Source organism: Motacilla alba, chromosome 7 (assembly GCF_015832195.1).
Source record: "Motacilla alba alba isolate MOTALB_02 chromosome 7, Motacilla_alba_V1.0_pri, whole genome shotgun sequence".
NCBI lineage: Eukaryota > Metazoa > Chordata > Aves > Passeriformes > Motacillidae > Motacilla > Motacilla alba.
This window is the reverse complement of record NC_052022.1, coordinates 35,119,011-35,147,002: the sequence shown is the minus strand read 5'-3', so window position 1 is coordinate 35,147,002 and position 27,992 is coordinate 35,119,011. Positions and strand designations below refer to the sequence as shown.

At 40.6% G+C, this 27,992-nt stretch overlaps 1 protein-coding gene across 2 annotated transcripts in view; it reads right to left on the bottom strand.

Moving 5' to 3' along the window:
* The window catches only part of SPAG16 (sperm associated antigen 16), a 365,639-nt gene that overhangs the window by 154,136 nt on the left and 183,511 nt on the right, over positions 1-27,992 (bottom strand). For both annotated transcript variants that reach the window (XM_038143348.1, XM_038143349.1), the window contains one exon: positions 18,998-19,183. In XM_038143348.1, the coding sequence (XP_037999276.1) occupies positions 18,998-19,183 (186 nt within the window). The remainder of the gene's footprint in view (positions 1-18,997; positions 19,184-27,992) is intronic.

Sequence of the window (27,992 nt, the reverse complement as noted above, 5' to 3'; positions counted from 1 at the left end):
GAGAACCTTTCCCCAGTGCTACATAAAATAAATTCATCTTTCTGTCCAGCTGAGACATAATTTCAGCAAGATTGTCTCGTACTAGCTATCTTCTGGTTGGAAAGGACAACAATTTATCTAGACACGTTCTTTTTCCACGAAAAAAGAAGTTGAAGGGTAGAGCATTACCCTGTTTTTTCATGGAAGCTCATGTTTCTATCCAATGGCATGAGTTTATCTACTTTAGAATAAATCTGTAGTGTTTTTTCATGGAAGCTCATGTTTCTATCCAATGGCATGAGTTTATCTACTTTAGAATAAATCTGTAGTGTTTTTTCATGGAAGCTCATGTTTCTATCCAATGGCACAAGTTTATCTGCTTTAGAATAAATCTGTAGCTACATGCACTGGGTATTTTTCTCATTGTGAGCACAGAGGCTCCTCACAACCTCTGAACATCCTTGTTCAGAAGACAGAGGGGATCATGTAGGAACAGCAGGGTAGACACTTGCACAAATCTTGATGCCTCAAGAGGTTCTCAATAAATGATGTCATGAGAGAAATGCTGCTCAGTAGTTTAGTATTTTGCAGGTTGCATGCTAAACCTCCCTCAGACACCACTCCAACCTTCATCCTTTCCCTGTGTTAGTACAGGACTAATTATCCTCAGTGTTTTCTTTTTCTCTGCATTCAATTCCTCTCCCTGAAATCCAGGTGAGGTAATGACGTCTATCAATAAATCAGCCTTCATTTTACTTCACCAGGTTTGGATGTTTCCTAAGAGTTTCAAACAAACACGGACAGATGCTAATCCAGAAGCACACCTATGCCAGGAATGTTGGCTTCAATTAACCATACCAATATTGATATCAATAGCTCAACAGATTGTGAAGATTTCATTTCTAGAGACTTCTCTTTTGAAACTCACATTTCAGAACGGTTTATTCAAATTCCAAAGGGCTTTCAGTAAAACTGCATTGAAAACAGAAGATATGAAAAATTTCCCCTTACTTAAGACTTCAGTGAATATTGCCAGGCTCTGTACAAATGTAAAACAGCAGCCAAAAAATGCACCAGTCAGATATTCCATCGACTGTGCAGTAATTGAAAGGGAATACAGGCAGTGGGTAGATTCCTCTTGCCCTGCATACTTGCCCAGTAAAACTCAGGGAGAACAAAGCAGTGCCCAGCCTGCCCTCACTGCCAGCCATGAGGCACACAAAATGTGGCCAACTCTTCTGCTACTTAAGTGTTTCAAAAAAACACCCCACTCATGCATGCTGGCAATCCTATGGAATCAGGATTTTTTTTTTGCCCCCTTTTTTGGCTTTGTGTTTTTTGGTTTTTTTTAAGCATGTGGTTTCTGTGTTGAGCTCTATTTGGAAAAACTGGGGGAGTGGAGAGGGATACCATTTCAGAGAGTACTTAGGTAGTCATCATCACTTATTTTATTTCTGTGCCATACTGAATCTCAGTTCAAGCATGGTAATTAAAACTACCTATACAGCCAATTGAAAATAATGAGATTTTGAGCTTGTTTTTTTGGAGTCAGTGCCTCTCCCACACACCTTTTTCCATGTCTTCAGAGGAATTCATTAAATAATGAATTCCCAAACAGAAACGCCCAAACTCTACTATCTTTCCCCAAAACTGCTCTCTCAAATGGAGCCAACACTAAGCTAAACTCTCTCTCATGTCTTTTGAGAAACATTCTTCTGTGTGAGCTGCAATCACAATTTTCAGGGCCAGTTACACCAGAAAGTCACCTGCTCTGAAGGTGGCCACAGCATTTCTGAGGAAGATTTGTAAAGACACACCACAACCAGCCTCCAGTGCTCCTATTGGGCTGTAATTGGAACAGTCAAAAGGAGAATCTTTTTAACAAAACCTAACCCTATCACTTTCTCATCATGTGGCTCTATCTCCAAAATTTGTTTAAATTCGGCATAGAACTTTCCCAGCCAAGATCAATGGCCAAGGATAGCAAATGGGCTGGCTTAAGACATTAAAATGCCACCTTGGTTTATGCTGTTATAAATGCATCCTATCATGTCTTTACATTTTATGACCTCTATTTTATTTCTAGGTAGCTTCACATATGACACATCCAATTATTCATGTCAAGAATGTAAAACTACCAGTATTTCAGTGAAAAGTGCCTGCCATCATTTATGACAGTGATTTTTTTTTTTTACCCATTATTTCACTAAATGCAACACATTTTCTGAGACATTGACATGTGAGGACACTTACTCTAGAAAGTACATTTGTCTCTGGAAAGATACATGAAAGTATGATGCTGTCAACATGAAACACTTTGTTCAATTATTACTTATATTTAAGAAAATGGAACTCTCTTCCAATTGTGAACATTCATTTGTGCCCTCTCTCAAACCAGTATCTGACACTTGGAAAATGCAGTGCTAGAGGAGATATTACTGCAGCTTCCGTGACAATGCAAACATTTCTCCTCCAGTATTTAGAAACATCTAGAAAGAAAATACAAATTTAAACCTTCTCTGTGTAATTAATTTTCATACTTAGCACTTGTGGAATGCTTCAGTCTCTACGATCTGGGTGCTCTGCAAAATGAGGAGCAATCCCCTGATTTAAACAAAGTTTTGAGTCAGGCTTTCCCTGGCAAGGATCAGTTTGCAGAACTACTCACGAGTTTCTCAATCTGGTGAAATCCATCATCAGGAAATTTTAATTTTTGCACTTTTTAAGTTCCCATTGAGCAGAAGCAGGATTAATTATTTATTAAGCCCTGCTGTCATCACTCCCATCAGGGGCTGAACCACAGAGGCACCATGAGCTGTCCCAGTCCCGCTGGAAGCAGCACAAGCTCTGCCACTGATGTCAGGATGAGCAGGATGAGATCCAGCTCTGTCACCACAGGAACCTGACTGCTCACACTTTGCTCTGGTGCACAGTAAATTGAGCATGTAAAAGGAAACTGATCTCTGAAGGGGGATGGACTTAACTGGTAAGTGCAAGGATGTGATTTTCCCCCTCCCTCTATCCTTGTCTTCCTCCTTCTGCCAAAAGCAAAGCAAAAGCTTCCCAACTAGGAAGGCTTAGCCAAGGAAGAAAGAACCCCAAACATGATATAAATATTTCATTAGTGTTTTCTAGGTATATTAACAAACATTCCTCATCTGACTCAGCACGTTTGTGAGTCTGCTGTAAAATCCTGTAACACCCTTTTCTCAGACCTCCTTGTGAACAGTGGCACTGTTAAAACACAGAGTTTCTGAGCTGGATCAAATTTTGTGCTTCCACTGACAGGAAATAATGTCAACAGTTACATTTTTTACTTGCTTGGTGAGTTTTGAAAACCTGCAGCAGTTTATTTCTGAGAGTGCAGATTTCCTCCCTGAGATCAAGCAAGGCTCTTTCCCCCTCCCTTTTCAGGAGCTGAACTGAGCACGGCAGCTTTCCTTTAACACCAATTTGTAAAGACTCAACTCTCACCAGCTCTGCTTCAGCTCCTGCTGAAAACTGCAATAAAAGCCACCAGGATTTAGCAGCTGAAGAGATTCCACCTGCTGCAAGAGGGAACTGCAGTCCCAACCCTCTCCTGGCCCTGCTGGTGGAAGGAACACCCTGGGCTCACACAGGATGCACCTACACCTCCAGGTACCCCCTCCAGTCTGCTCCAAATTTGTCTCACACTTATTGAGAGCCCCCACTTTTAGCAAAACTCCAAGAGAAGGCTGAAGGGCAGTGCCTGAACATGATGGTCCTTAAATGTGGGGGTCTCGTTGGATGAGGTGTGAGCACACCGAGTGCTCCCAGCCCAGCCCCACGCACTTTGGGGTCACTCTTGAGAGCACCTCAGGAGGTTAAAGCCTTCCCACAGCAGGGAGGTGGCCAAAACCTTGTCTAATCCTTCCCTTCCCACTCCACATCCCCCCCCATTCCGTGGTGGAATTCCTCCACAGCCTCCTACCCCTGAGGCACTCGTGTGCTGTTAACAAGATACTCTGTCAACAGCAACACCCAGACAGGACAGGAAAGCTATTTTATTGTGCTGGAAATTCATTTCATCTCCAGGGACCTTGCCTCCTTACATATTTTGCTGTTCTAAAAATTACTTCGTCCCATTTCTATAACTTGAAAGAGCCTCTCTGGCAAATAATACACAGAAAGGGAAAACTGAATGTACCTGAGAACAAAAAGAATACAAAAAACCACATGCAGAACAGAAAAAGAGGGCAATGCATTACGTTAAATGAAGTCTGATAGCTTGAACTTTAGATTCAGCGAGGTCTAATAGTGAGGGACATTTGGCAAAATTCCCCTATTTATAATTAACCAGCAGAAAGCAAGGCTCCAGTCAGATTTCTGTTCTGCAGTGAAATGAGATAACAGCCAAATAATCACAGTCCTTGAAAGAGAGCGCTGTGAATGCAGGAGAAAAAGGTTGCAAAACTTCATGCCTTACCTTTGGGATTAAAGTGCTTATTTGCCTCAATTCCTGGTAATTTATGTAACACAATATGTATTACTAGAAAACTAGCCAATTATAACACTGTATTTATTCTTCTGGCAGAGCTCTACTGTGTGGATTTAAGTAGAAGCTGTGTGTTTATCGAGCGTGGGGAAACTTTCTCTACCGGGCACACACGAAGATGCAGCACTGACTTAAAAAACACTCTCAGACAAAAAAAGCACAAAGTTTGGAGGCCACCACTGCTTGCTGTGGTGATGGACACAGGCCTGGCTGCCTGATGCCAGCCTGGGAAATGATAAGAACTTTATTTTTTACCCTGTTTCTGTATCAAGTGCACATAGATGGTGGTAGGGTGGGCTTTACAGAACGAAGACTCTCCCTGTGCCATGGTTGGTTAGAACTCTCTGGCACAAACAGACAAAAAAGAAATATAATCAATTAACTTTTGGTGCTTGATTGATTCCAATGCTACTCAAACTCAGGATCTATTTTGATAAAAATTGAGAATACTAAATATGATTGACAAGAGCTTTATATGGTTTTGTGAGTGAAAAGCCCAAGTTATTGAATTAATAATATTCTACTTAGGCTTTCATTAGAAGGTGTGAAAATTTTGCCAATAATCTATCTTCTTTTTTATTGGCTTGAAACATGAATAATGAATCTGCTCATTATTACACTGAAGATTTAGTTTCTTAATGTCTTGCGCTTCTTTGAACAAATGAACTGTTCTATGAGCAGTATTATTATTTGTATTATTTTCTGATTCCAGAGGAAGGGGTTTTGGTGTGAAGCTTTAAATTTTTTAAAGGAAAGATAAAACAATAAGACTGAAGGACTTAAAATCTCTACTTAAGAATAGTCTGTGGTCTTTCTGTATGATTCTAATATATTCTTCAGTCCCTTTTGCTATGTAGGCTTGGCTGTAGCTCATCAAGGTATCTTTAAAATCTCACTGCTCAACACCTGATTGTGGGCATGTTTCAGCCCATGGCAACAGTTGTTGTAAAACCTCACTTTCTATTGAAATTGGGCTCCAAATCAATTTTAGTGACTTTTTTTCTGCAATTTTAGCTAAAACAGAAGCCTGTTACTTACAATCCTAATTTTTCAGAAGTGAGATGCATTTTTATGTGTTTCAAATTTGGATTATATTTCATTTGACAAGCACTGTACTTCCCCAAAGTTAGAGTTAGGGCAACAAAAATGACTTTGAAAGTCATGGGACAGAAGAAGATTTAGGCTTTTCTATCCAAAATGTAGATTTTAAAAGCCCTTTTTCATCAGCTTGGTCAAAACAGACCAAGTCAATTACAAGGTCTTGCTTGAAAAAGTGCCTAGCAGAGTGATGCCAGGGAATGATCTAAGTTATCCTGACTTAATTAGTAATTGTCACCCCAGCTGCCAGTCAGAAATGATACATTTGTTAACTCTACTCTAATGGGAATGTTCTGGGCATTCCCAGAACATCTGGAACACACCAGTGGGATTTGATCCCACACGGGTACCCACTGAGCACCATGCAGGAGCACACACCCTGCATTCGGTATTTCAAAATCCAGGTTTAGCTCTTTCCTTCCTTCTTCCCCTCTGGAAAATCAACACCCACGTATCAAACCATCCATTTCTGGCTATGGCTTCTAGCTTTTCCATCAAGTCTGTCTGCATGCAGAAAATAAATTCCATCAGCCAAAGGAAAAGCTTTGTGCAGCTCGGTGCTCCCAGCACTCGGAGCAACACGATCTGCAGCAGTTCCCCTCCAGGGTCAGCTCTTGTATTTCATAGTGATGGAATAAAATGCTTTTTTCAGTCCTTCAATCAGGAACTAGAAAACAAACTCCTCCTTGGAAATGCCTGTGTCCCCCTTGCAACATACAGAAAGCCGAGCCACCTATCCCAGAATTCCAAACCTCAGTCCAGGAGCAAGGTACACTCAGGTTCAGAAAGGTACATGGTAATTCTTAGATTATTTTTTGACTCTTACCCTTGCTCAGCACTTTCTGCAAATCAAGTTTCCTCGGGGGATTTTTTTGTCGGACAGGTGAAGACAGGAGCATCAGAAATCACTTACTGAAACCCAGAGCCTTGTTTCATGAAACAATTATCCTCCCCTCTCCCGGCTCAGGGGTCTGAGCTAATCAGATCAGCGCAGGCTCAGTAATAATGAGCTAGCTGTAACCCATTTAAGCAGTGCAGGACAGGGAGTGTGTTGGCTGCTCAGCAATTCTGCCACTGAATAAGCAAAGCCTCTCCCCTGTGACAGTGGGCTCTCCTCCATTGCCACATCAGCTGACAGCAGCGCTGAGCTCACGGCCTGCTCCACACTCCATATGAAGCTGTCATGATCTTATTATTTGTGTCTTCTTTTTTTTTCTTGTATTACAAGGACTTTGCCTCTAAAACCACTGCCTTTTCAGGCTAACCCTGAACAAGTAAATGCAGATGTCTCAATCCCTCCTTGCTTTTGATAGACAACAGCACACAAGCGTTTTGATGGATCGCTGCCAAGTGATTTCATTTTTTTGTGTCCTTATATTAAGGCTTATGTGAGAACTATTTGAACAGGTTATTTTGCAGTTTTAGGCTTTTGCTGTTCAAATAAAATATTGTGGAGAAGATGAGCCATCTGCACTCCACATTCAGATCCCCTTTATGGTACATTCTGACCACTCTGAAGAAATTTGTTCTTGAAGAATTTGTTCCCTGAAGAATTTGTTCTTGAATGTTATTTCTTTCATTCTCTTCCTTGTCATAATTTATTTCATTCTTCCACACGATCACGTTAATAAATAAAGAATATGGCATTATAAGCACAACTACTGACTGGTGAGACGTAACACAGAAAATAACAAATGTGACAATGAAAAACAAAATTTGAAATACATTTATAACAGAAGACCCGATAAACTTACTAAATTATGCTGGAACAAACATTTTCTTTGTGAGGCTGATCTGATCTCTTGCTTCTGAAAACTCCCAGACAATGTAAGAAATAATTATTTTTAAGAAGATTTTAAGTCTGGAACAGTGGATAGCAGCACACTTTTAAAAAATGTCACTCCTGTAACACTAAAGCCTAAAATACCTCACCAAAGCCTACAATGTTCATCCCATAAAGCTCTATCATGTCATATTCTCTATAAATTCACATGTTTTGGATGAGATTTCCAAGCTGCCTGGACAATGCAGAGTCTGAGATTCCTGCAGCTGTTGGGTGCCCAAATAATGGGATTTTCCCACGTGACAAGGTGGCTGCACCAACACATTTTTAATCAACTCCTTGGCCTCTTTGAAAGCTCCAGCTCTGGGTGTATTAAATGAAGGGTTGGGGTGCAGCAGCTGTTGAGGGAGAACTTTCTCTGTGAACTTGCTCAGAACTTGTTCTGTGCTAGCACCAGAATCGGGGAGCAGCTGCTGAGGAGAACAAGGAGTGGCTTTTGGGCTCCTGTTTGCTGGGAGCTGCATTAAATTGCACAATGGATCACCCAGGTCTGCACTAGCACAGAATTCTTGCCTTTCTTCAAAAAAACCACCGCTGTGGGAAAACTACCAACAAAAGGGAAAAACTGAACCAAGAACTATACAGGAGGCCAGCAGAATAAATCTAGAGAACTCAACTAGGCCCATACAGTTGCCATAAAACTGACTCAAATCAGCTTTTAGCTCTCAAAAAAAACCAACCAAACCCGAGTCCAGCAAACCCCCTGCACCCCCAAAAACAAACCAAAACTTCACCATTATTTTACCTCAGGATCCATCTGCTGGTCTAGCTTATAGTGATGAAATTCTATAAAGGACAGAGAAAGCAGTACTGGCACATCATCATTTAATTTCACTACTTTTTAATTTTTTGTGTATTAAGTTAGTATTTTAAAATTTATTTTAAATATATTTCTTTTATGTCTTTAATCCCAACCCATGTACATAAAAAGCACTGTGACTCTTGTCAGATGTTAGTTTATTTTCCTCCACATTTTAAATTTACTGAAATTTCTTTAGACCTATTAAGCAAGCAAATTCTTTTTGAAAACAGTACAACAAGGCTGAGATGCAATAAATATAAGCACTTCAATATTTAAGTGAGGAAAATGAATTTCAGCGTGCTTTCAAATTGGTTTTCTTCAGTGCAGAGTTTCTTTATTTGTCCAAATAAAGTGGATTTGAGTGGGTGGCAGCTTTAAGGAGTTATGCAGCACTATTCAATGGCTTTGTGAACTTGGGAAGGTATTGTGAGCAATGGATTTGCTGTGCCCTTTGACATGGAGCCACAACAAAACCAGTGCCATTGGAAGTTCTCTAATGGGCATCTGGAGGGAAAAATAAAGAACCTGGTCCACCCACTGAAGCTACAGGTGCAGGAAAGTTTGTTCAGATCAGTGCCTGAACACAGAATGGGAAGAGCTGAATTCCCAGGGATACCTCCCACCACTCCCAAAAAAAGGAGAAAAGGGCTGGATTTCCCTTTGTCAACAACTGCAGGAAGGAAAAGATTAACTTGAAACACTAACACAAAATATAAGAGAGGTGATTTAGTCGCCACCTTTCCTAGATGGGAACAGTTTGGTTTACTTTCCTTTTTGTTCCAGCTTCTCCTGTTAACAGCATGATTTTCTATCAATATAATTACACCTGTCTAATCCCAGTGTGCACCCAAAATAAGTGTCACTGGATGAGAAGAGAATCCACTGCTCTCCAGGGAAAGAGGGGCCTTTGCAAGTCACTACTGAATTCTTCAGCTGCACATAGCAAAGCTCAGTTTACAACTGAATATGTAATCAAAGTACTGTCAAGCCATGAGTGATAACCTGATATGGATCACTTAGAGGGCTGACACACTTAGAATTAGGTTTTCATCAACCCACAGTGCCAGCTGCTAACTTCACACCTAGTATCAGTATCCCCAAACCCTCATTTCAATCTTAACCTCCCAAAGTTAGCTGAGATCTGTATTACTATAAAACAAACCCTGACATTTAAAAAAAGTTATCTAAAAAGGGCTTTTAAAGGAGCAGAATGTACCTGCAGAAGATCACACACAGTATTTTTACTTTTTCCTTTGAATTTTGAATGGAATTGAATTTTGAATTGAATTTTCCTTTGAATTGAACACAGCTGTGTTCCCAGTGTACAGCAAACTCCTGTGCCCTTTATGCCACAGAAACATTCTGTGACCGTCTGCCCTGTACTAAATAATTCACAAATTTTGTTGACATTTTACTGCAGTCTCCATATTGAGATTCCATTATCTAGAATGTTTGTGTTGGTCACAGAAATATGCTTGAAAGAGACACTAAAATATAAAGGAATTCATTTGGTTTGCATCAAGTGGATAATTCCAATACATATTTAATAGGTTTCCCACAGACATATGCCTTTGCAGGCTCTGAGTTCAGTAAATAGATGCATAAAAATTGTCTTGCAGATGGTGAATTGATTCCTAGCTGGGAAAGATATTGGTCAGCCTAGAACAAGACTTTTGTGTGATGGTGTCTCAATTCACATCAGAAAACCTACAAATATTGAAGTGCAGAAGGGAAATTGCCAACATTTTTATTTGCTTCATCCTGATCTTCATCTCCAAGAAGCAAAACCTCCCTTATTTTCCTGGGAAGTGTCAGAGGGGTCGTGTCTGCTGTATTTACAGGCTTAACCACTTGGATCATGTGGGAACAGACCTTACAGCTCTCAGTCTGCTTGAGGATTTGGAGATGTGTCTCAAAGAATAACCCACACAGGGCACCAGAGAAGCTGTGTTACTTGTATGAGGTCCAGCAACTTAGGGAAGTGTAAGGAGTGAGGACAGAAATGAGCCCCAAGTTTTTGAAAACTGCCACAGAGAATTGAAATCATTACTGAGCTGGGAACAGTATTCATTCACATTTTAAGGAAGTACAAACACAATTCAGTGTCTTCCAACATCAATTAAAGACCCAGGGCACTTCTTTTGTATGCAGGAATTAATTGTTAAAGGACTAAGAAGTGACTTGTGTTCATTTTCCAGCTGAGGCTAATCAAAGATGAATAGAGTTTGCTCTAACAGGATGCACGACTAGAGTTCCACCACTTGGGAGAGAAAACGATCTTGTGTAACATCTGAACCCTTAAAAGAAAACAATAAAAAGGAAGAAAAATAAAACCCAAAAGCATCGCACACAGACATGTCTGAAGACTGCCTGGAGCCAGAGGACAAGAACTCAAAAAATTACAAGAGGAATTTACATGCATTAAGGCATCCACTAGAGCAGACTTTCACTTTGAAATCAAATGACCAATGCATCTGATTTCAAACCAGGAGACATCAGCAGCTCAAAATAGCTCCCATTCAAGTGGATATGTGGATATGCCTGTCAGGGTATTGCTGCTTGTGAATAGTAAGATGTATTCCTGCTCTTTTTAGTTCACTGGGAGACAAGAAGAGAAATAACCTACAATTACCTGTGCTGCAGTACATGGGTATTTTGGGTGACAGTGCTCCACTTGATTGTGGAGCACAGACTGTGTGTGTATTATTTGCACTAACTGGTACTGACAAGATGTGGGAGTGATGATGGAGATACATAATTTTAATGAGCTGTTGTCTTCCCTGAGCTCTGTAATACTATGTGACAGTTTTCACTGCTCTGTGAATTACTCTGTTGGTACAATTAATTTCTGGTTTGGTGGAGATACTGTAAGTCAGTATTTCTAGGGAAACAGCTTAGGTAAAGAAAAGCCTGCCAGTAATGAGTGACTGTAACGTGAGTGAGAAAGGAAACATCTGGATAATGAGCCTGGATGTGGAGTGGAAAACTATAATCTGACTTCAGCTGTGCTGAGTGCCTGCAGTGCCGATCCTCTGCATTTGAGTTCTGAATCTAGGACAGTGGAAACACCCTGTCAAGATCTGACTAACATTTTGCAGGTTATAATACCTGCACACTTGCTAATAGGAGAAAGAGAGAAAAAAACAGTGCCTGAGCTTCCTCCAGTGCACACAATCCCAGCAGCCTCAGCTTTTTGGACCTGCCAGCTGCTCTGGCTAGGATTTGGTGGAAGGTAAGTTTTTACCTCCCTCATTCCTCGTGCTTCTGAAGTAGCTTCCAGGGAATTGAGGTGTTTGGACAAAGGAGGGACACCAAGCAAAAGGTGTTCAACTTCCAGAGGAGCACATTTTCTCACCAGCTCAAATGAAGCTTCTTGCTGTCCAACAGGAGCCAACTACACATAATTTAGGAAATCTGGCCCTGGCCTAAAGGAGGAGAACTAGAACATAAAAAAACCCCCTGTTGCATCCAGTAGGCTTTTTCCAAGCCATACTGAATGCTGAAACAATGGAAGCAAGGAAACTTCTGAGATCAGAAAATTATACACCCTTTTATGTAAATCAAGTGTAACTTTCTCAACTCTCTTTTCATAAAATAAATACTCCGTAGCTAACTATGGTAGAGTTCAGATAAGCCTACTTAGAAATCTCTGCAGAACTCAGACATTTTAGAAAGCAGCTCTATTTTCAGCTTCAGTTTTTTAAAAAAATAAAGTAGTAACTTGATTTTTTTCCCCCTCCATTAATCAAAAACTGTGCTGTGCAGTTCAAGACCAGCAGCAGAAATCAGAAAGAAAAGCCCTTGCATTTCTGTGTATTCAATACTATATGAAAAAAGTCAAGATATTCCGAATTAAAAAGAAAAATTATCACTAACTACTATGATCTTCAAATATCCCTCCTGTGCACAGGTAAATTGCCACAGATGGCTTCAGTAAAATCCAGAGAGAAAATGGATTTATCTAGACCAGTAGCCAACAGCCATCACTACAAATATTTCAGCAGAAGTTACACAACTCCTGTCATGTTTTAGAGAGTAATTAATAATCACATAAACATCTATTTGTCATGGATCTATTTTATTACTGAAAATCGAATACTGATTTTCTTTCTTCTCACCCAGTAGGAAGATCTGAAGACAACTAATCTTGACATCTTTTTATCATCCCCAAGGAATGGAAAGGCAGGGTTTTAATGATGGCTTCAGCTGTTGGCCTTGAGTGAAGCCCTTCACCTCCTTGTTCATTTCACCAGATGTAAATAATGGTATGGCTTGCCCAGCTTGGGCATTCCATGGGCATCAGCTAAGATTTTTGTGGCCTTTGGGACCTGCAAATATGTGACCATAATAAACATTTCTCATTGCTGATGCATGTTGTCTCGTACTAAATCCACAATGTGATTTAAGTTTACAACATTGAGCTCAAGCTACACTTCCTGTGAAGTTTTGTACTTCAAGCTTCATCTTATCCAGTGTTATGAAGATTTAGCCATATCTTCTCCTTAACTGAACAGCTCTGCTTTGAATATAATCTTTTCCTTGATAATCCACATTTTCAAATTGATTTTTTACAATTGGCTCTCTGGGAATTATATCAACGAGATTTTAGACATTCCTGATCCTGAAAAATGCGTTATGGAATTGTAGCACAATTATAAATTTGGAGGCTTGGGCATAGGCCTGGATTTGATTTGAAGGATTAATAGCAGCATGTCTTTCCAGTGCTCCTTGGAGGATTCCAAAGGGAATTCTCCTTTATCAAAATGGCAAGCACTTCCTGCTATGCTGTCAGGAGAGACATTACAAACTACCCAAAAATGGTCCTTCCACATTTCCTCTGAGTTCTTCTACCTGCCTTCTAATTTCCTGGAGGACATTTGTCTTCTCTGAAAATAGATTAGCTCCACTCTTCCTGGAATCAATTAGACGTGGGATCTGGCCAGAAGAGCCTGTGGCTTGTGTCCCACTGAGCAGCCAGTCAGACACCTCAAATGGGGTATCTGGACAAGGACTGGCTACACACACTCACCCTGATTCAAAAAGTGAAAATGCAGCTCCATTTTGAAACTAGAAAATCTTTGGGTTCCCTCAGAGGTGATTTTGCAGGATCCTGATACGGATGCATTTGGTGTGGTGAAAAAAAACTCTATAAATCTGTGAAAAAGTATTGCCTTTCAAAGCTGTCCATTGCCTAAGGGAAAAGGAAGAAAAAGAAACAGACGATGAATGTCAAGGATGGCAGGAAAAGCCAGGCTAAACCCTGGGCTCTGATGGTACGAAGCAGAGAGTGTGACCAGTCCACTTGGCAACTCCAGCTACGTTAAATCATTACTTTAGTGAAACTAGAGAAAAAACCCAGCCCAAAGTATAATAGCAGTTTAAAATCAACATTTCCATGTCTTGCACTGCACACACTCAAGGTGTGTATTTATTAAACACATGCAGTGCCATCACTGCATGGTATCATTCCATGGTATCTTTCCAAGGAAACCTGTAGCTGACAAGGGGCTTCTAATCAAACAAAATCCATCCCTGCTTGCTTTATTTAAACACTAACCCTACATTTTCCAAAATTAAAGACTTCTTATGAGAAGAAACAAAACGATAAAACAGCAGTTACCAAGTGGAGAGAAGTCTCAACAGGAGATAATTTTAATAGGGGCTTTGGAGCAAAAGAAGGAATTATTTATATAAACTAGTAATTAATGGGCAAAGAAGTGAGAATGCCTGGCCCTGCTGCAGAGAAGCAAAAAGTGTCAACAATTTTTTTTGTGTATCTGGAAATAGGTAAAAAGTACTGTACACTATCCTCGAGGTTTTACAGGAGGATCAACAATAATCACTATTAGTCACTTGTAACATTTGCACCTGAACAAATGCACCAATGGATAGAAATGACTGAAGACTAGGGTAAACATACTTTTTAAAATTTGATTATGGAGGAAATTTCTGTAAGTAGACAAAAATTGCCATGTTAATGGGAAAGGAAAACAAATGAGTGATGGATTAAGGAACAGCAAGCAGAAATGGCTCCAATTCACAAACACTTCCTCACCCTGGGCTCTGCTGCAGGACAGCACAATTGCATTTCTCACTGGCCTAATTCCACATAGTTTGTACTACTGAAAGGAAGTAGAGAAAAATGGAGAACTGGTCTAATGAGTGCAGAATGGATCAACTGAGAAAACCAATTCTGGCTGTTCTAACTGCTGCAAACAGTTTCTCAAGCTCAAAGCATAAATAACAATGTTTGCATTTAACATTCGCTGTAGAGCATATGTCTGCAAAGCTAAACAACCGCCTGTGTTTACATGAGATATACGATGCTCAGCTTGATTTGCATATCAGAGATCAGGCTGTAAATCTCTGATGATATTTACCACTGGATAATTGATATTAATCCTGCCAAAATGACTTTGACAGCGCTGAATTTACAGGCTGAAAAAACACCCCTGGAACTGGCTGCTGCTCTAGAGCATAACTGGCTGCATATTTGCAACCTGAGCTATGCTGCTGCATACAATCCTGGCCACAAATGATAAACCTCTCCCTTTCTTCTCCAACTTCCTATTTCCACAATCATTAAGAAGTGAGGATAATTTTGAAGGTAGCAGATATGTCCCTGTTTTGCTGTTGTGTTTTGGTTTAATTTTTTCTAGCCACGGCAGGCTACACGAGTTACCTTTCTTCCCTGCACTCCCCATCCCAATGTTACACCATTTTCTTTTTAATTTCCTTTAAAAGCAACCAATTATCCCAGCAGAAAGCATCAGGAAGTTCCAACAGCAGAACTCAGACTCCCTTGAGTCCTTCAGTAACTCAGATCATGGCTGTGTCTCAGCTTGTGTCTGTGTTTCCAGGGAAAAAGGAAGGGGCTTGGATTTTTGTTTCTTTGCTTTCTGTTTCATTTCTTAAACTCAGCTTGTATCTTTAAATAGAAGGCATATAAGTTGACTAGAAGAACACAGTTTACTACAAAGCTACCTCACATTACTCTTCTGGTAGGAATGTCATTTGTGGCTTGATATATGACTGAAACTTTCATTATATGCAGAAGAAAAACATTTGTGAATAATAAAAACGCCCAAACAAAAACCTCAACAGTAATTTCACGTTCTAAGACAATAAAACTCAAATATTTAGTAGGCAGAACTTTCTCATCATAGACAAAGAATTCTGATTTATTAAATTGTAATTTATTAAAACTGCTGGCAACCTTTTCCTATTTAAGAGATGTTGCATCATGAATTCTTTGGACTCCAGTAAGGGCTTTGATGACTGTGCAAATTGCACCTTGGATTTTGGTGCTAAAAGACAGCAAATGGCCTCCCCAGTTTCTTAACACCGAGTTTGCAACTGCAGAGAATGCTGTATATTTTCCAAAAGCAACACTGATAAAAAAGCCTGTTCCTAATGTATAGAAGTGGCTTTTTTGAAACTCGGAAATAAAAAGACAACTGCCACCCACTCCAGAAATGGATGTATTTTTATTTGTAGCATTTATTTAGAACATACCTCTTTCAGAGAGGTGGCAGTAATAACTCTGACATCCTTCTTGCTTTTCTTCCCCTACAATCTGCTGCTTTCCAGGCCCATTAATTTGAAAGCAGGCATCAATCCAAATATGTAATATTAAGGAAGAAAGACAGCTCTCATTTATAAAATCTTAATTCCTTGTTAGTGGAAAGAATAAAACCACTAGATTAACTGTGATCACTGATTACTATCCTCCCACAAGAATGTTATCTTAGGCTCTCACCCCTGCTCAGAGCTTGTGGCACCTGTGATGCCTTGAGAAGGCTGACCTAGAACAGAGGCTGGGCAGGGTTAAAGAATAAAGCAGGGATTTATTCAAAGGCCTCCATGGATCCACCTTGGGCAGCCCAAGAGCCCAGCCAGGGCTGCACCCAAGATGAACCAAAATGGTCACAAAATGGACAACAGGTCATGGGGTCTCTCACTTTCATAAGTTCTGCTCCATTTGCATATTGGAGTTAATTGCCCAATTACAGCTTTAGCCCATGAAGTCCCATCCTTGTTTTTCTCTCTTCAGTCCATGTTGTTTATGCTCTTGGCCTGAGATTTGGATCATTTGTCCTTGGTTCCCAGCTAGAGAAGGAGTTGTTTTGCCTTCCTGCTCTGTGCAGAGAGCTCACTGTCCCCTAATATGAAGCTGAGAAGTACACACTAAAGCAGCACAGAATCTGAAAAATATAAAAGCTCAAACCTGAGGCATCACCTGGATAGAGAGAACGCTGATGGTGGCACCTGGATGAGCACCTGTTCTGTCAGAATGTGGAGACAAGTAATTTTCCAAGCATCATAAGCCATGGAAAGCCTGCTTTGTGTACCTGTTGTCACGCAGCCCCAGCCTGCCAGGGAGTTGAAGGAGGGCACACATTGCTGTGGTGGCCAGCCCAGCTGGTGGCTGTGTTCACACCAGAGAGCTCCAGGCTCATGGCACATTTCCAGGGGACGCCCTGGAACCGCTGGGATTAGTGCTGCACACTCGGCCAGGTAGCTCAGCAAGCAGCACTGCCAAGCCCAAACTCACTGCAGGCCCTTCTGTAGAGCAGCTCCAAATCTAACAGCAGCAATTTAACAATCCTGTGGAAACCATCAGCTCATTAATCTGTCCACAGCCTTCCCTAATTTCCAGATCTTGCTATACATCCTGCACAGGCTGATTCTTCACTTGAATGAGCCAACACGGGCATAGGGCCCAACTGCAGCTGAGTGTTGTGCAGAACCAGGATGGCTTAAGCTTGAAACAGCCACTTCTTGTCATCAAACCCCTTGTAGAGAAGCTCTTCCAAAGTGTGTCATTTCTGCACAGCCCCCATTTCATATTAAGTGCCTACACCACCTACAGCTCTACAAACTCACCTGAGCCAACCACAGCAGAACTCACCTGGTTTTGCACTGAGGCAATGCAACAGCACCCAGCACGTGGCTTTTACTGGGAACACACCCAAAACCAGCAGTGAGGACTCCCATAGGGGCTTTGTTTTTTTTCATACTTTGAATACTCCTCATTTTAATCAGACGATGTCACATTTTTACCCCACTTCCTTCTGCCTGTAGCCACAGAGATTTTGCATAATTTCTGGTGTTTCGGTGATTCTGCGTGGATAGTCAGCCTTTCACATCGTGGCTGGGATGTCACTCTCTTGTGTTCACAGGCAAAGCACAGCTCAGATAGACTGGAGGCAGAAATGGGAGCTGGTGATGAGTGCGAGTGGGAGGCAGCATGGGTTGGTGGTGAAGGTTTGCTTTGATTCCTCTGACTACAAAAGGTTCCTCAGTAGAGAAAGCATTTTCAACTGTCTAAACAAAACCTTTGTCTATGCAAATTCAAACCCATTCTGACTTAAAATTAAAGCTGTTGTTAGTATTATTTCTTAAAGGTCATGAATATGCCATAAAGGATGATCAAAGCATTAGAAATATACAACAGGTTAAGAAAAGAGGCGACAATACATTTGATTTTTGCTGTTTCCATTTCTAAGGAAAACACTGACCATTAATGCTGATTACTGATAATAATGGTGGAAGCATCATCTGTTCTCAGGACTGGCTGACCATTTCTACTATAAAAGCCACCTCTCAGCTGGCTTGAGCTTTGCCAAGCCTTAACTAGTTGGTTTGTTTGGTTTTTTTCCCAAAATAATTTGGAATAATCAATGAAAGGATAGGTTAGTTATCCCATTTTGAAAGCAATATTTTTAATATAATTTAATGCTTCCTCAATTCATGGTTCGAAAGCAAGACTGGAAATCCAATACTGACAGAGTTTTAATTAACTCCCAGTGGAATCTGCATGAATTGCAACAGTTTAAGAAGCCTCCAATGAGGGCTCGCTGCAGCTGCAGTAGACTGAGGGGGATTTAGGAAAAAGGAACAGAAGAAGAAATTCTCCCTTGCTTTTTCAGTGCAGCTTCTTCCCCTGCAGTGGCCAACAATCATGAAGGGGTATTTTGCCTCATTGAAATGCAAAGGAAGTAAAAGACCAATAGGAAATGGAAAAATCCATTAGGACTGGATAAAAAAGAACCAGGGAAAAGGCCTATAGGATTGGAAACTTCTCTGTGGATTGATGGCATTCAGCTGTTAAAAATCAGACCTGGTACAGTACAGTAATTCAGGAGCCTAGTTTATAGAGAGATAGTCTGGAAAGAGATAAATCCATCCCATTTCTTTAATCAAAACTGAAGACAACTGGAGAGAGTTAAGGAGCGAATAATTAATTGGTAAGCACAAATACACTGATATTTTAAAAGCACCTTCATAAAAATGCATTTGCCTGGATAATAAAGAAGGTATATGTTGATTTATTAATCAAGAGTCACCTTGCTGAAACATAGATAATGACTAAAATAAATTTCCACTTGGCTAACCTTAGAGTGTGTTGTGTACTTATGAGCTTGAAACAGCATACAGAAAACTCACTGAGAGTTTTACTCAGTTACTTATTCAAATTACACAGCGAAGTTCCACTAAGCTCTTCTGTTAAAAAAACACCCCAGCAGTGAAGAATAACGGATGCCAAGTGCAAGCAAATACTTTCTTTTTGGCACTATGTTAATTTAAGTCCTTCCTAGCTCCCTTTTATGTAGTAAATCCCACCAGAGACTGATTTTTGCAGCACTGCCTTTGATTCCCTCTGCTCCCGGAGCGAGCTCCCCGAATCGATGGGGAGCTAAAACACACCCCTGGTTATTCGTGAAGGTATCAATTAGTGAGCGCAGAGCCTCCATACCTGTTAACATCCCAGATTTTGCTGGTGCCATCCGCGGAGGCAGAGGCCACGAAGTCCCCGCAGGAGTGCCAGCAGCAGCCGCGCACGGCGCGGGAGTGGCCCCGCAGGGTCAGGATGCAGCCGCTCCTCGACAGGTCCCAGAGGCGCACCGTGGTGTCACCGCTCGATGTCACCAGCTGGGTGCCACTGCTCAAGGAAAAGAAAAACACGTCTGAGCCAGGAGGGAGGCGGGAAATGTTCAAGCAAAATAATTGAGCTCTGTTTGGAAAGACAGGTTTAAGTTGCATTTTGTTGATTTTACCTTAAAATACATGTGAACAAAAATTGTCTTTGGAAATGTTCATATTTTTACTGTACGCGGTTTTCTGACATGTTATAGATGAAGTGGCCACATGTTAGTACACTATCAAAAGAAAGGGAGATAGGAAGTAGCTATCCCCCACAGGAAAGTAAATACGGCTTTCCAATGAATTCCTACTTTTTGCAGTTCATTTATGACTAAAACAGAGCTTTCAAAATAAAGTAAGACAGATTCAGGGAAGAATATTTTGCTGTTTTCCAAATTCTTACCATTTTCAACACATATTTATTTTTCAAAACCATCCTAACTTTTTTTTTTTCCTAGCTCTATATAAACACTTCAACACATTCACCATCTCTTGGGGTCATTAATACATTACATAAATGAAAAATACAGAGCTCATATCAGATTATTTTTGCCCAGATCTCAGATATAAACTAGTATAATTCTGTTTCCTTAAAGCATGGACATATGGCTTCAGACTAAGAGTCCATCTGTAACATTTTATATAACTAGTAGGAGATTCTTAATAAAATAATTAGAAAAAATATGTGGAGTGATTATCTTATTAAACCCTCCCAGACCTACCCTGTGGCTCAGGATTTCTTTCTGCTTAAGAAGAAACCATGGATTTTTTTTTCCCTATGAGTAATTGATTTTTGAACATATGCAAACCTTTGGCAACTGCAATCTCTTAGGTCAATGAATCCCAAAATTTAATTATGCCTTGTGTGAAAAGCTCTTCTGGGGTCTTAAATACCTTACTTCATTTTGTTTCATGCTTCTAATTTTACTACTGTGATTAAAAGCAAACACTGAGTGCACCTTCACCATGTCCAAGTGTGTCTTCAGCCATGGTGGGACAAGCCCTGTCCTGTTCCCCTGCCAGGATGGAGACTCTGACTCATTCCTTGTGCAGATGTGATTCCAGCCCTTGGAGCACATTTCCCATCCCTCTCAGCACCCTGTTAGCTGAAAGGGAAGGAACAGGTACCCAAGGGAGGTACCCAAGGGCACTGTTTCCTGGTTTATTCTGTGTTCTTTCCATTTAGTTACTATTTTTGGCACTAGCGAACAGAAATTTTCAGCAAACTGACCACAGTGGCTGTGAGATCTCCTTCCTGAGTACTGATAATTAGACACACTCTTACCTATTATCTATTCTTATCTTAGGACTGCTTCTTCCTATGTGCATTCCTTTGTCATCCCCTCTACTGACTTTCAGCTGCTGCTTCACCCTCAAGCCGACTGTTGAGGCAGGAATCTTCTCCTGTAATTCTTCACATGCTCCTTTTCACTGCCCTGGCTAGTTAGAAACCTTATTCACCTCATTCCCTTCCCCAATTTCCAAAATCATCTTAATAACTTAGGTCCCAGCACCGATCCTGTGGGACTCAGAAATTAATTTCTCCATTCTGGAAGTGGCATCTGATTCCCGATCACCAGTTTTTAAACTTGTGAAAGAAATTTCCTTTTTATTCAGGACAGTTCTGATTCCTTGAGAGTTTCTGTGAAATGACCTCAAGAAGAATTTGCTGAAAATCCAAGTATAGGAAATTCGTGAACCTCCCTTGATCAAGTGCTCAATAAGCCCTTCAGAGAATTCCCAACTGATTTCTGAGGCTTTATTTCCAAAGCCATGCTCACAGCTCCCAGGGCTTCACTGCCACAAATGTATCCATGGATCCTGCAATTTGCCTCTTTAATATAATTCCTATCAAGATATGAAAATTAGATCAATCCATCAAGAATGCCTTCATCTCAAAATCGTATAAAATATTGAAAAAAGTTAATGCAGCCCTCCCAGGAATAACAAAGGTTTTCACTTTCTAAGCAAAAATCTGTTTCAATTGTTTTCATACTAAACAAAAACAGGAAACCAGGAAAAATGTTTGGGGACAGTACACAAAAATATGGGTCAGAAATAGTTAAGCTGCAGGTTTTCAGACCAACTTCTGCCGTTATCTGAGCAACATCAATAAGATGACCTTGCCCTTAGGATCCAATAAACTCTTTTATTTGAATAATGGCAAAGGTCCTATCTAAGGCAGTAGAAATCCTTCTTCCAAACCTCTGGATGTAAAATTGTGGGAATTGAAAACAGCTCAAGGGTTGATCCTAAGCACTATTGTAAAACTCTGAGTAAGAATACACTCAGAGATATTTAATTCACTGCTGCAGTTAATTAAAAAAAAAAAAAAAAAGGTCTGGGACCTGTGGTGTCAACCCTTTCATGTTATACTCTCCCTTTCCTCCTTTTCCAATAGATGTCCACTGAATCACTTGGTAAAAGTAGCTGCCAGGACAGCTTGAAATATGTGCATCATTTACCTGATAGATCTTAAGGGGGAACTTGCCACTTTGAAAGATCACCTACCCAAGATTCTGACTATTTTTAACACTTGCGGTTTAGGTTGCTATTTTTTGTGAAAATATCATTATAATATTCATTAATGCAGTTACACCCCCATGCCTCAGACAAAGCTCTGAGAGATTAATCTCTCAACATTTTTTTATAACATTGCACAGGAATAGTCCTGAGGCTTTTGTCACATATACCAGAGCATAAAGGCATAAAGTCTGAGTAGGGGTTCGGGGGAGACCCTAATTTTGTCGAGCTGTCAGGAATAAATGTGCTTTTGTTAACGAAACACTTTCAGTTTTAATAAGCCAGATCTCAGCTCTGGAGATAGATAAAATTAGAGAAATGACAAATCATCATAGCCCTTATGCATTTATAAAGTAAGAGCTTAAAACAAATTCAGAGTTGGGTATAAAGTGGGACTGATGAAATCTGCGATTGATTCCGAGGGAAACATGCACTGCCACTGTTGTGAATCACAGAAAGAGATATATGGCTTATGCATTTTTTAATATATAATCCCCAAAATGCTACACAAAGAACTGGTTCCTTGGGCTGAATTTCAAAAATACACCATCCAGGCAGTGATGAAAATCGTTCAGAAAACAGATGTGAGCAGGAAGGTAGTTCAAATGGATTCAATTTGGCAATCTGCAGCAGGGGAAGGAGTTACAAGTGAGGTTTAGCCCTCCTTACAGATCAAAGGAGAAAAAAATAGTGGAGATTGGAAACAAAAGTGCAGCAGGAAGCAGTTTTGAGGGACAGACTGACAGTGGAAGTAAGGGCAAAAATACTCAGGAACAGAGGAACCCAGCGCCCCAGCCCCCTGTAACACAAGTTCCCCAATATTCCCTAAGCATAAAAAAAGCATCAGGTCATTAAAGGATGGGGATCTGTGATTATCCATGTAGGAACTTAATGCCAGCATTTCTGAGAAGCACAAAGGGAATGATGGCTGTCAGGGCTGCTTCACACAGGGGCTGCACTCCCTGCTCAGGAAACCCTCCTGGTCAGGATTCACACCAGACACACACATGATGAACAGGAAAGTGCTGTGTCAAGCCAAGTCAGACATCTACATCAAGATGCTGCTCTTAGGAAGAAGCCCTATCTATTTAATAGCTGATCAATAATGACACACTTTCTCTGATTTGCAGCATTTTTCAGTCCTGGGAGATAAAAAGAAATGCTCCAAAATCTGAGGTAATGTTTAGTTACCCACGGTGGCAACGTTTTTGTACAGTGCTATTTTTCCTTATAAGAGCATGTGGGGGGAAGAAACAAATGTATCAGGGCAAGCAGCCTTTTTTTATGATTTAGTCTGTCAGTTTACCCAGGTATGGCAGTCACACAGTCCTTTATCATATGACTGATTAAAAAAAAAAAAGTATGCTGATTTTGATATTAAAACATATGAAAATATGACCTCAGCCTTAATTGTTGGCAGCAATACATAAACTCCATTTGAATTTCAGACTGATCACTAACAGGGAAAGCTCAAAAAAATTCTGTGCACTGTGCAGATATCTAACTCAGAGGAGAACAAAACACTTTGTCTTTTAACAAATACATCAAAGAACTAGGCAAGGTATTAGGAGACAAGAAAAAGGTAAATCCTATCTTGTTTTGTCACTTCAAACACATTCACATATATGCAAATAACTTTGGCAACTGTCAGAAATGTGGTGTTTTTGTAAAGAAGCAGCACCTTTGTGCATGGTGCTCTGTGCATCCCATACAGTCGGGTTTGTATGGTCTTGTGTGGCCTGGTTTTGGGGGTTTTCTGTTTATACTTTCTAGCAGACCAAAGGACTATATGGATGAAACATGTCTGTATTGAATAAAGTATTTGTATAGAAGAACCTTTCCAAAACTCCAGGCAATGGAGAGCCCACGGCACCCATAACCCCTGTCTTGCCTCCATGGATAGACCATTTTTAACAACATGAAATGTACATTAAGTTCTTCCTTTCAGCTGATTCCCAGTATTCCTAACTGATACTGTAAACCTGCTCTTCCAGAGTCAATTAAGGTGGAAAAAACTTTGAAAATATTAATTTCACCTTCCACAAAAAGAGATGGAACATTAACTTCTCAAGCCTCCAATCTATCCTCCCCCATATATTCTAAACACACACACATTTCCTTTCATTACACATTCCTGCTCCTTCCAGCTTCTTGGTTCTCACTACAAAGACACCTCTCCATTAACACTTCCCAAGTTGTAGACACATTAATAATTAAGACTCATACTCAGCAACAACATGAGCCTTTGGCACAGAGTCACTTTACAGCGTTTCAGGAGGCTGAGTGCCTCTGTGGAGTGCCAGTCAGGTGAAGGCAACAGCTACACCAACAGCGCTCCCCTGTAAATGGGTCACTCCTAACAGCAACAGCCAAAGTTCAAATGCTGCTCCTGCTTCAAATATTTCGGGACAATGGACTTAGGTCTGGATCTCAGGCTGCTCCAGGGGATTGCTCACGTTCCCTCGGAAGACCTTGTGGCCAACAACAGTTCTCAAAGCAAAGCTGAGCCAAACACAACTTGGGTTCAAGTTTTTTGTCCTAAAAAAGCTGCAGCAAGAGGCAGCATCTGACTGGAGCCTAAACAATGTAAGTGATACCTCAGGTTTTAGCTTTTATGTTTTTCAGTTTCTGTGCTGCTTTAGTGTGTGGGTCTGAGCTTCATATTAGGGATGGTGAGCTGTCTGCACAGAGCAGGGAGACCAAACAATTCCTTCTCTAGCTGGGGACCAAGGACAAATGATCCAAATCTCAGGCCCAAGAGCATAAACAATGGTGGAGGGAAGAGAGAAAAAGAAGAAGGCTAGGACTTCATAAGCTAAAGCTATAATTGAACAATTAACTCCAATATGCAAATAGGCCAGAACTTATAAAAGTGAGAGACCCCGTGACCAGTTGTCCATTCTGTGACCATTTTGGTTCATCTTGGGTGCAGCCCTGGCTGGGCTCTTGTGCTGCCCAAGGTGGATCCATGGAGGCTTTTTAATAAATCCCTGCTTTATTCTTTAACCCTGCCCAGCCTCTGTTCTAGGTCAGCCTTCACAAGGCATCACAAGCATCAGCAAAATAACAGCAAATCTTAAACATAAAGTCTAAAAGATTACAGGGGTAAGGGTCTTTCACCATGACATTGAAAAACATTTCAAAATCAATATTCCAATCAGTTAATTGGAAAAATGAGGTCTCTTTTATTTACATCTGTTCATGCAATTTTTCTAAAGCAAAACTCCAAAAGCCTCTTTGTTATTTGCAGTACTGGCACAGGTCGACAGTAGGCACAGTAAAGTACAAGGGAAAATCCGCAAATACTGCTCAAGTTTACTTGAATTTTGGTGACATTTTCTACCAGGTCAAAGAAGAAAGATAAAGAAAGATAATGCCTAGGAAAAAAAATTATTCCATGAAGAACAGAACTAATCAACACTGAATGCCTATGGAAGCACCTTTTGCCTACTTTGTTCATCATCTTAGCTGTTGATTAAATAAATATATCAAGAATTGATTGATCCTTTAGAGTTCTGTCTTCCAATTTTGCCAGAATTACCCTGTGAGTTAAAAGTTACCAGAGGGAGAGGAAGAGAGCAAGGAGGCTGGGGGAAATACATCCTTGTAAACCTAATTTACTTGGAAACAAGGTTAAAAACAGGGATCCAGACAACTACACTTGGGAAAGTAGACATCTACTGATGGAGTCCCACCTTTGGTTACAACAGCTGTATTTAAAAACTCCATTTTCCAGTTGGTGCTGGAAACAAGGTAAGGGATGGAAATGGTGAACATCAGTTCAGCTCTGCAGCCATTGCAACTCTTCTTTATTCTCCTGCTTTGTCACTGCCCCGCATTTTCCTCTCACCAGAGAAGGTGGAAATTGGGCTGAATTTAAAAAATGTTGGCGTCAATTTACAGTTTAAGAAGTTCTCATTAAAATGATTGAAAAGGCAAGGGATGATTTTCTGCCTCACCAGGCAGGATGCTTGCACAGTTCCTCTATAAAGGGTGATGTGGATCCAACTCTCTGTGGGTTCAAAGGAAGATGGGACAAAGATTTGGAAGAGGAATTCACCAGGGATTACACGTAAACAGCATCTGGCTCAAAGTACTTTGAAATAAGAAGTAGAGTCCAGTGGAGTACTAAGACCAAACCTCACCAATGCCTTTCCTATTCTTAGCCATTCTGAGGCATGCCCTGGTAGTCTCTGCTGGGAACTGGATAATGGTCCAGAAAATTCTCTGGCATGGAGAGCCATCCTTATGTTCTTAGTCTGTGTTTGAACAAAACACTCAGCAGCAAAGATTTTGTTTCTAAGATTTTGTGACCTTGAAACAGACTTCAGATATAGTTCACTTTTTTGTTGCTGCAGTTCTGAGACTCATTAATTATTTACAGTGACACTTCTTATTAAGAACCCCTAGGTTTTTTTTAGCTCTGTGGCTCATTTTGGGTGTTGCTTTAATTATCCTGGTGGTCTATGCGTCTAAGAGACATTTTATGTAGTAATTGTCATATGTGTCATCCTTCAGAATAATCTTAAGCCAAATTTTACTCACTTTATTAATGGATATGAAATGTCATTTTTACAGAAGGTGAATGCTAGAATACTCAGCAGCAGAAATACAAAAATACCTTTTCTCATTTATCACCGAAGGTGAGGAGAAAAAAAAAATTAAATTTCAAAACTACAAAATCAATTATAAAATGACACTCTGCAAGCCAAGGAAAGCCTTCCAAAGGCAGGAAGCAGGGCAGTAACCAGCAGATGGTGGATGGCACATGGGCACATGGCTTTTTGTCGGGGAAGAAAAACACAACCATCCTGCAAAAACTTTTGCCATGAGGCTGTTGGCTGGAAATCCTCAGAATCCTGTCAACGTGTACCATGCCAAGTGCAAAACTTGAGGCAATTTTTCACTCTACATTACCAAATTGGGAGATCTTCCTGTGCTATTTCCTGCTCATACATTGACCTGTGCCAGGGGATGCGTTTCCCCTCGTGCTGCCTGGCTGGCTGTGACAGCAAGGGCAAACAGGAAAGCAAGGCTTTGGCCCCAAACTGCTTCTGGATAGACTGACACCAGGAGTAGGCAGCAGCACAAAAGTAGCCAACTTTTGTTTGAGTGAAGTTCACCTTCTCCATGAAACCTTCCTCAAGGCTACTTTCACTTCAAGAGTGACAGGTTCACATCTGCAAACATTTAAACACAACGTGCTCCTGACCATCAGAAAGAGTCCTGGTGTGGTATGTGTGAACTCCGAGGTAACAAATTCAAGCCATTTATTAACAAGTTTCAACTTAGCAAGTCCTCCATACTTAAAACCATCTTTCCTGTCTCAACTGAGTACTGGACCAGAAGCTACTGTGTGAGCAATCCTGTTTCACCTGAGGCCTTTCCCACCTGCACACCTTCCTATGCCCAAGCACTCCTTTTTTCCCAAGTGCTGGCCCACTCTAAACACCACCTATAGTTCTACAGTCAGGATCATTATAATGATTTTTAATCCTTTTGTTAGCATGACTTTTTGTTACAATAACTTGGCATTTTCCAGGTTGCTCCAATGCGGGTTACAAACCACACAGACTCCCCTCAGGCCTGCCCCATTCGAATCCAGCAGCTGAGCTTGGTACTCCCCAAAAAATATTTACCATTTACTGCAGGCTACACTATTTGATGTATAAAAATGGCTTAGCTGCCATGCAATATCATGTAATTAGAGGTGGTTATAAAATAAATTAGGTTCCTGGTAGAAGGCAGCTTTTAGTATGTGTAAAATTGGCTTTTAGGAGGCTTGGGAAGCACACCAGGTAAGGAATAAAAATAAAAAAGAGGAAAGATAAACTAGTTACCATACTTGGAGATTAGATGTAGCAAAATACGTGTCAGCAAGACAGCAGGCACTACACAATGCAGGGCTCTGGGTGAAAATTAGACAGCAATGAATTCCCTTTTTACAATTATTTTGCATTTAAAAAAAAAAGATGCCTTTTCTAAAAGCTTCCTGCCAATACACATCTAGCACCCCACAGCAAAAACAGACACCTATTTAACAAGGGCTAGGAGAATCCTGGCCTCCAGCTGGAAGCAGGGAGCTTGCAGGAGCCTGGCCAGGGATATCTCCAACAATTATGAGACCCTCTTATGCTGAAGGCAAACAGCGTTTCTGGGTCCAGTTATGCCACTTTTTGTAGATCACTGCCAAGTAAATTTTTCTCCCTTAACTTCACGAGAAATAACTATTTTACCTGAAATCAAATATAATGAGTAAACGTTGCAAAACTACCACATTTTCCAGAAATAAGATCTATTTTGTA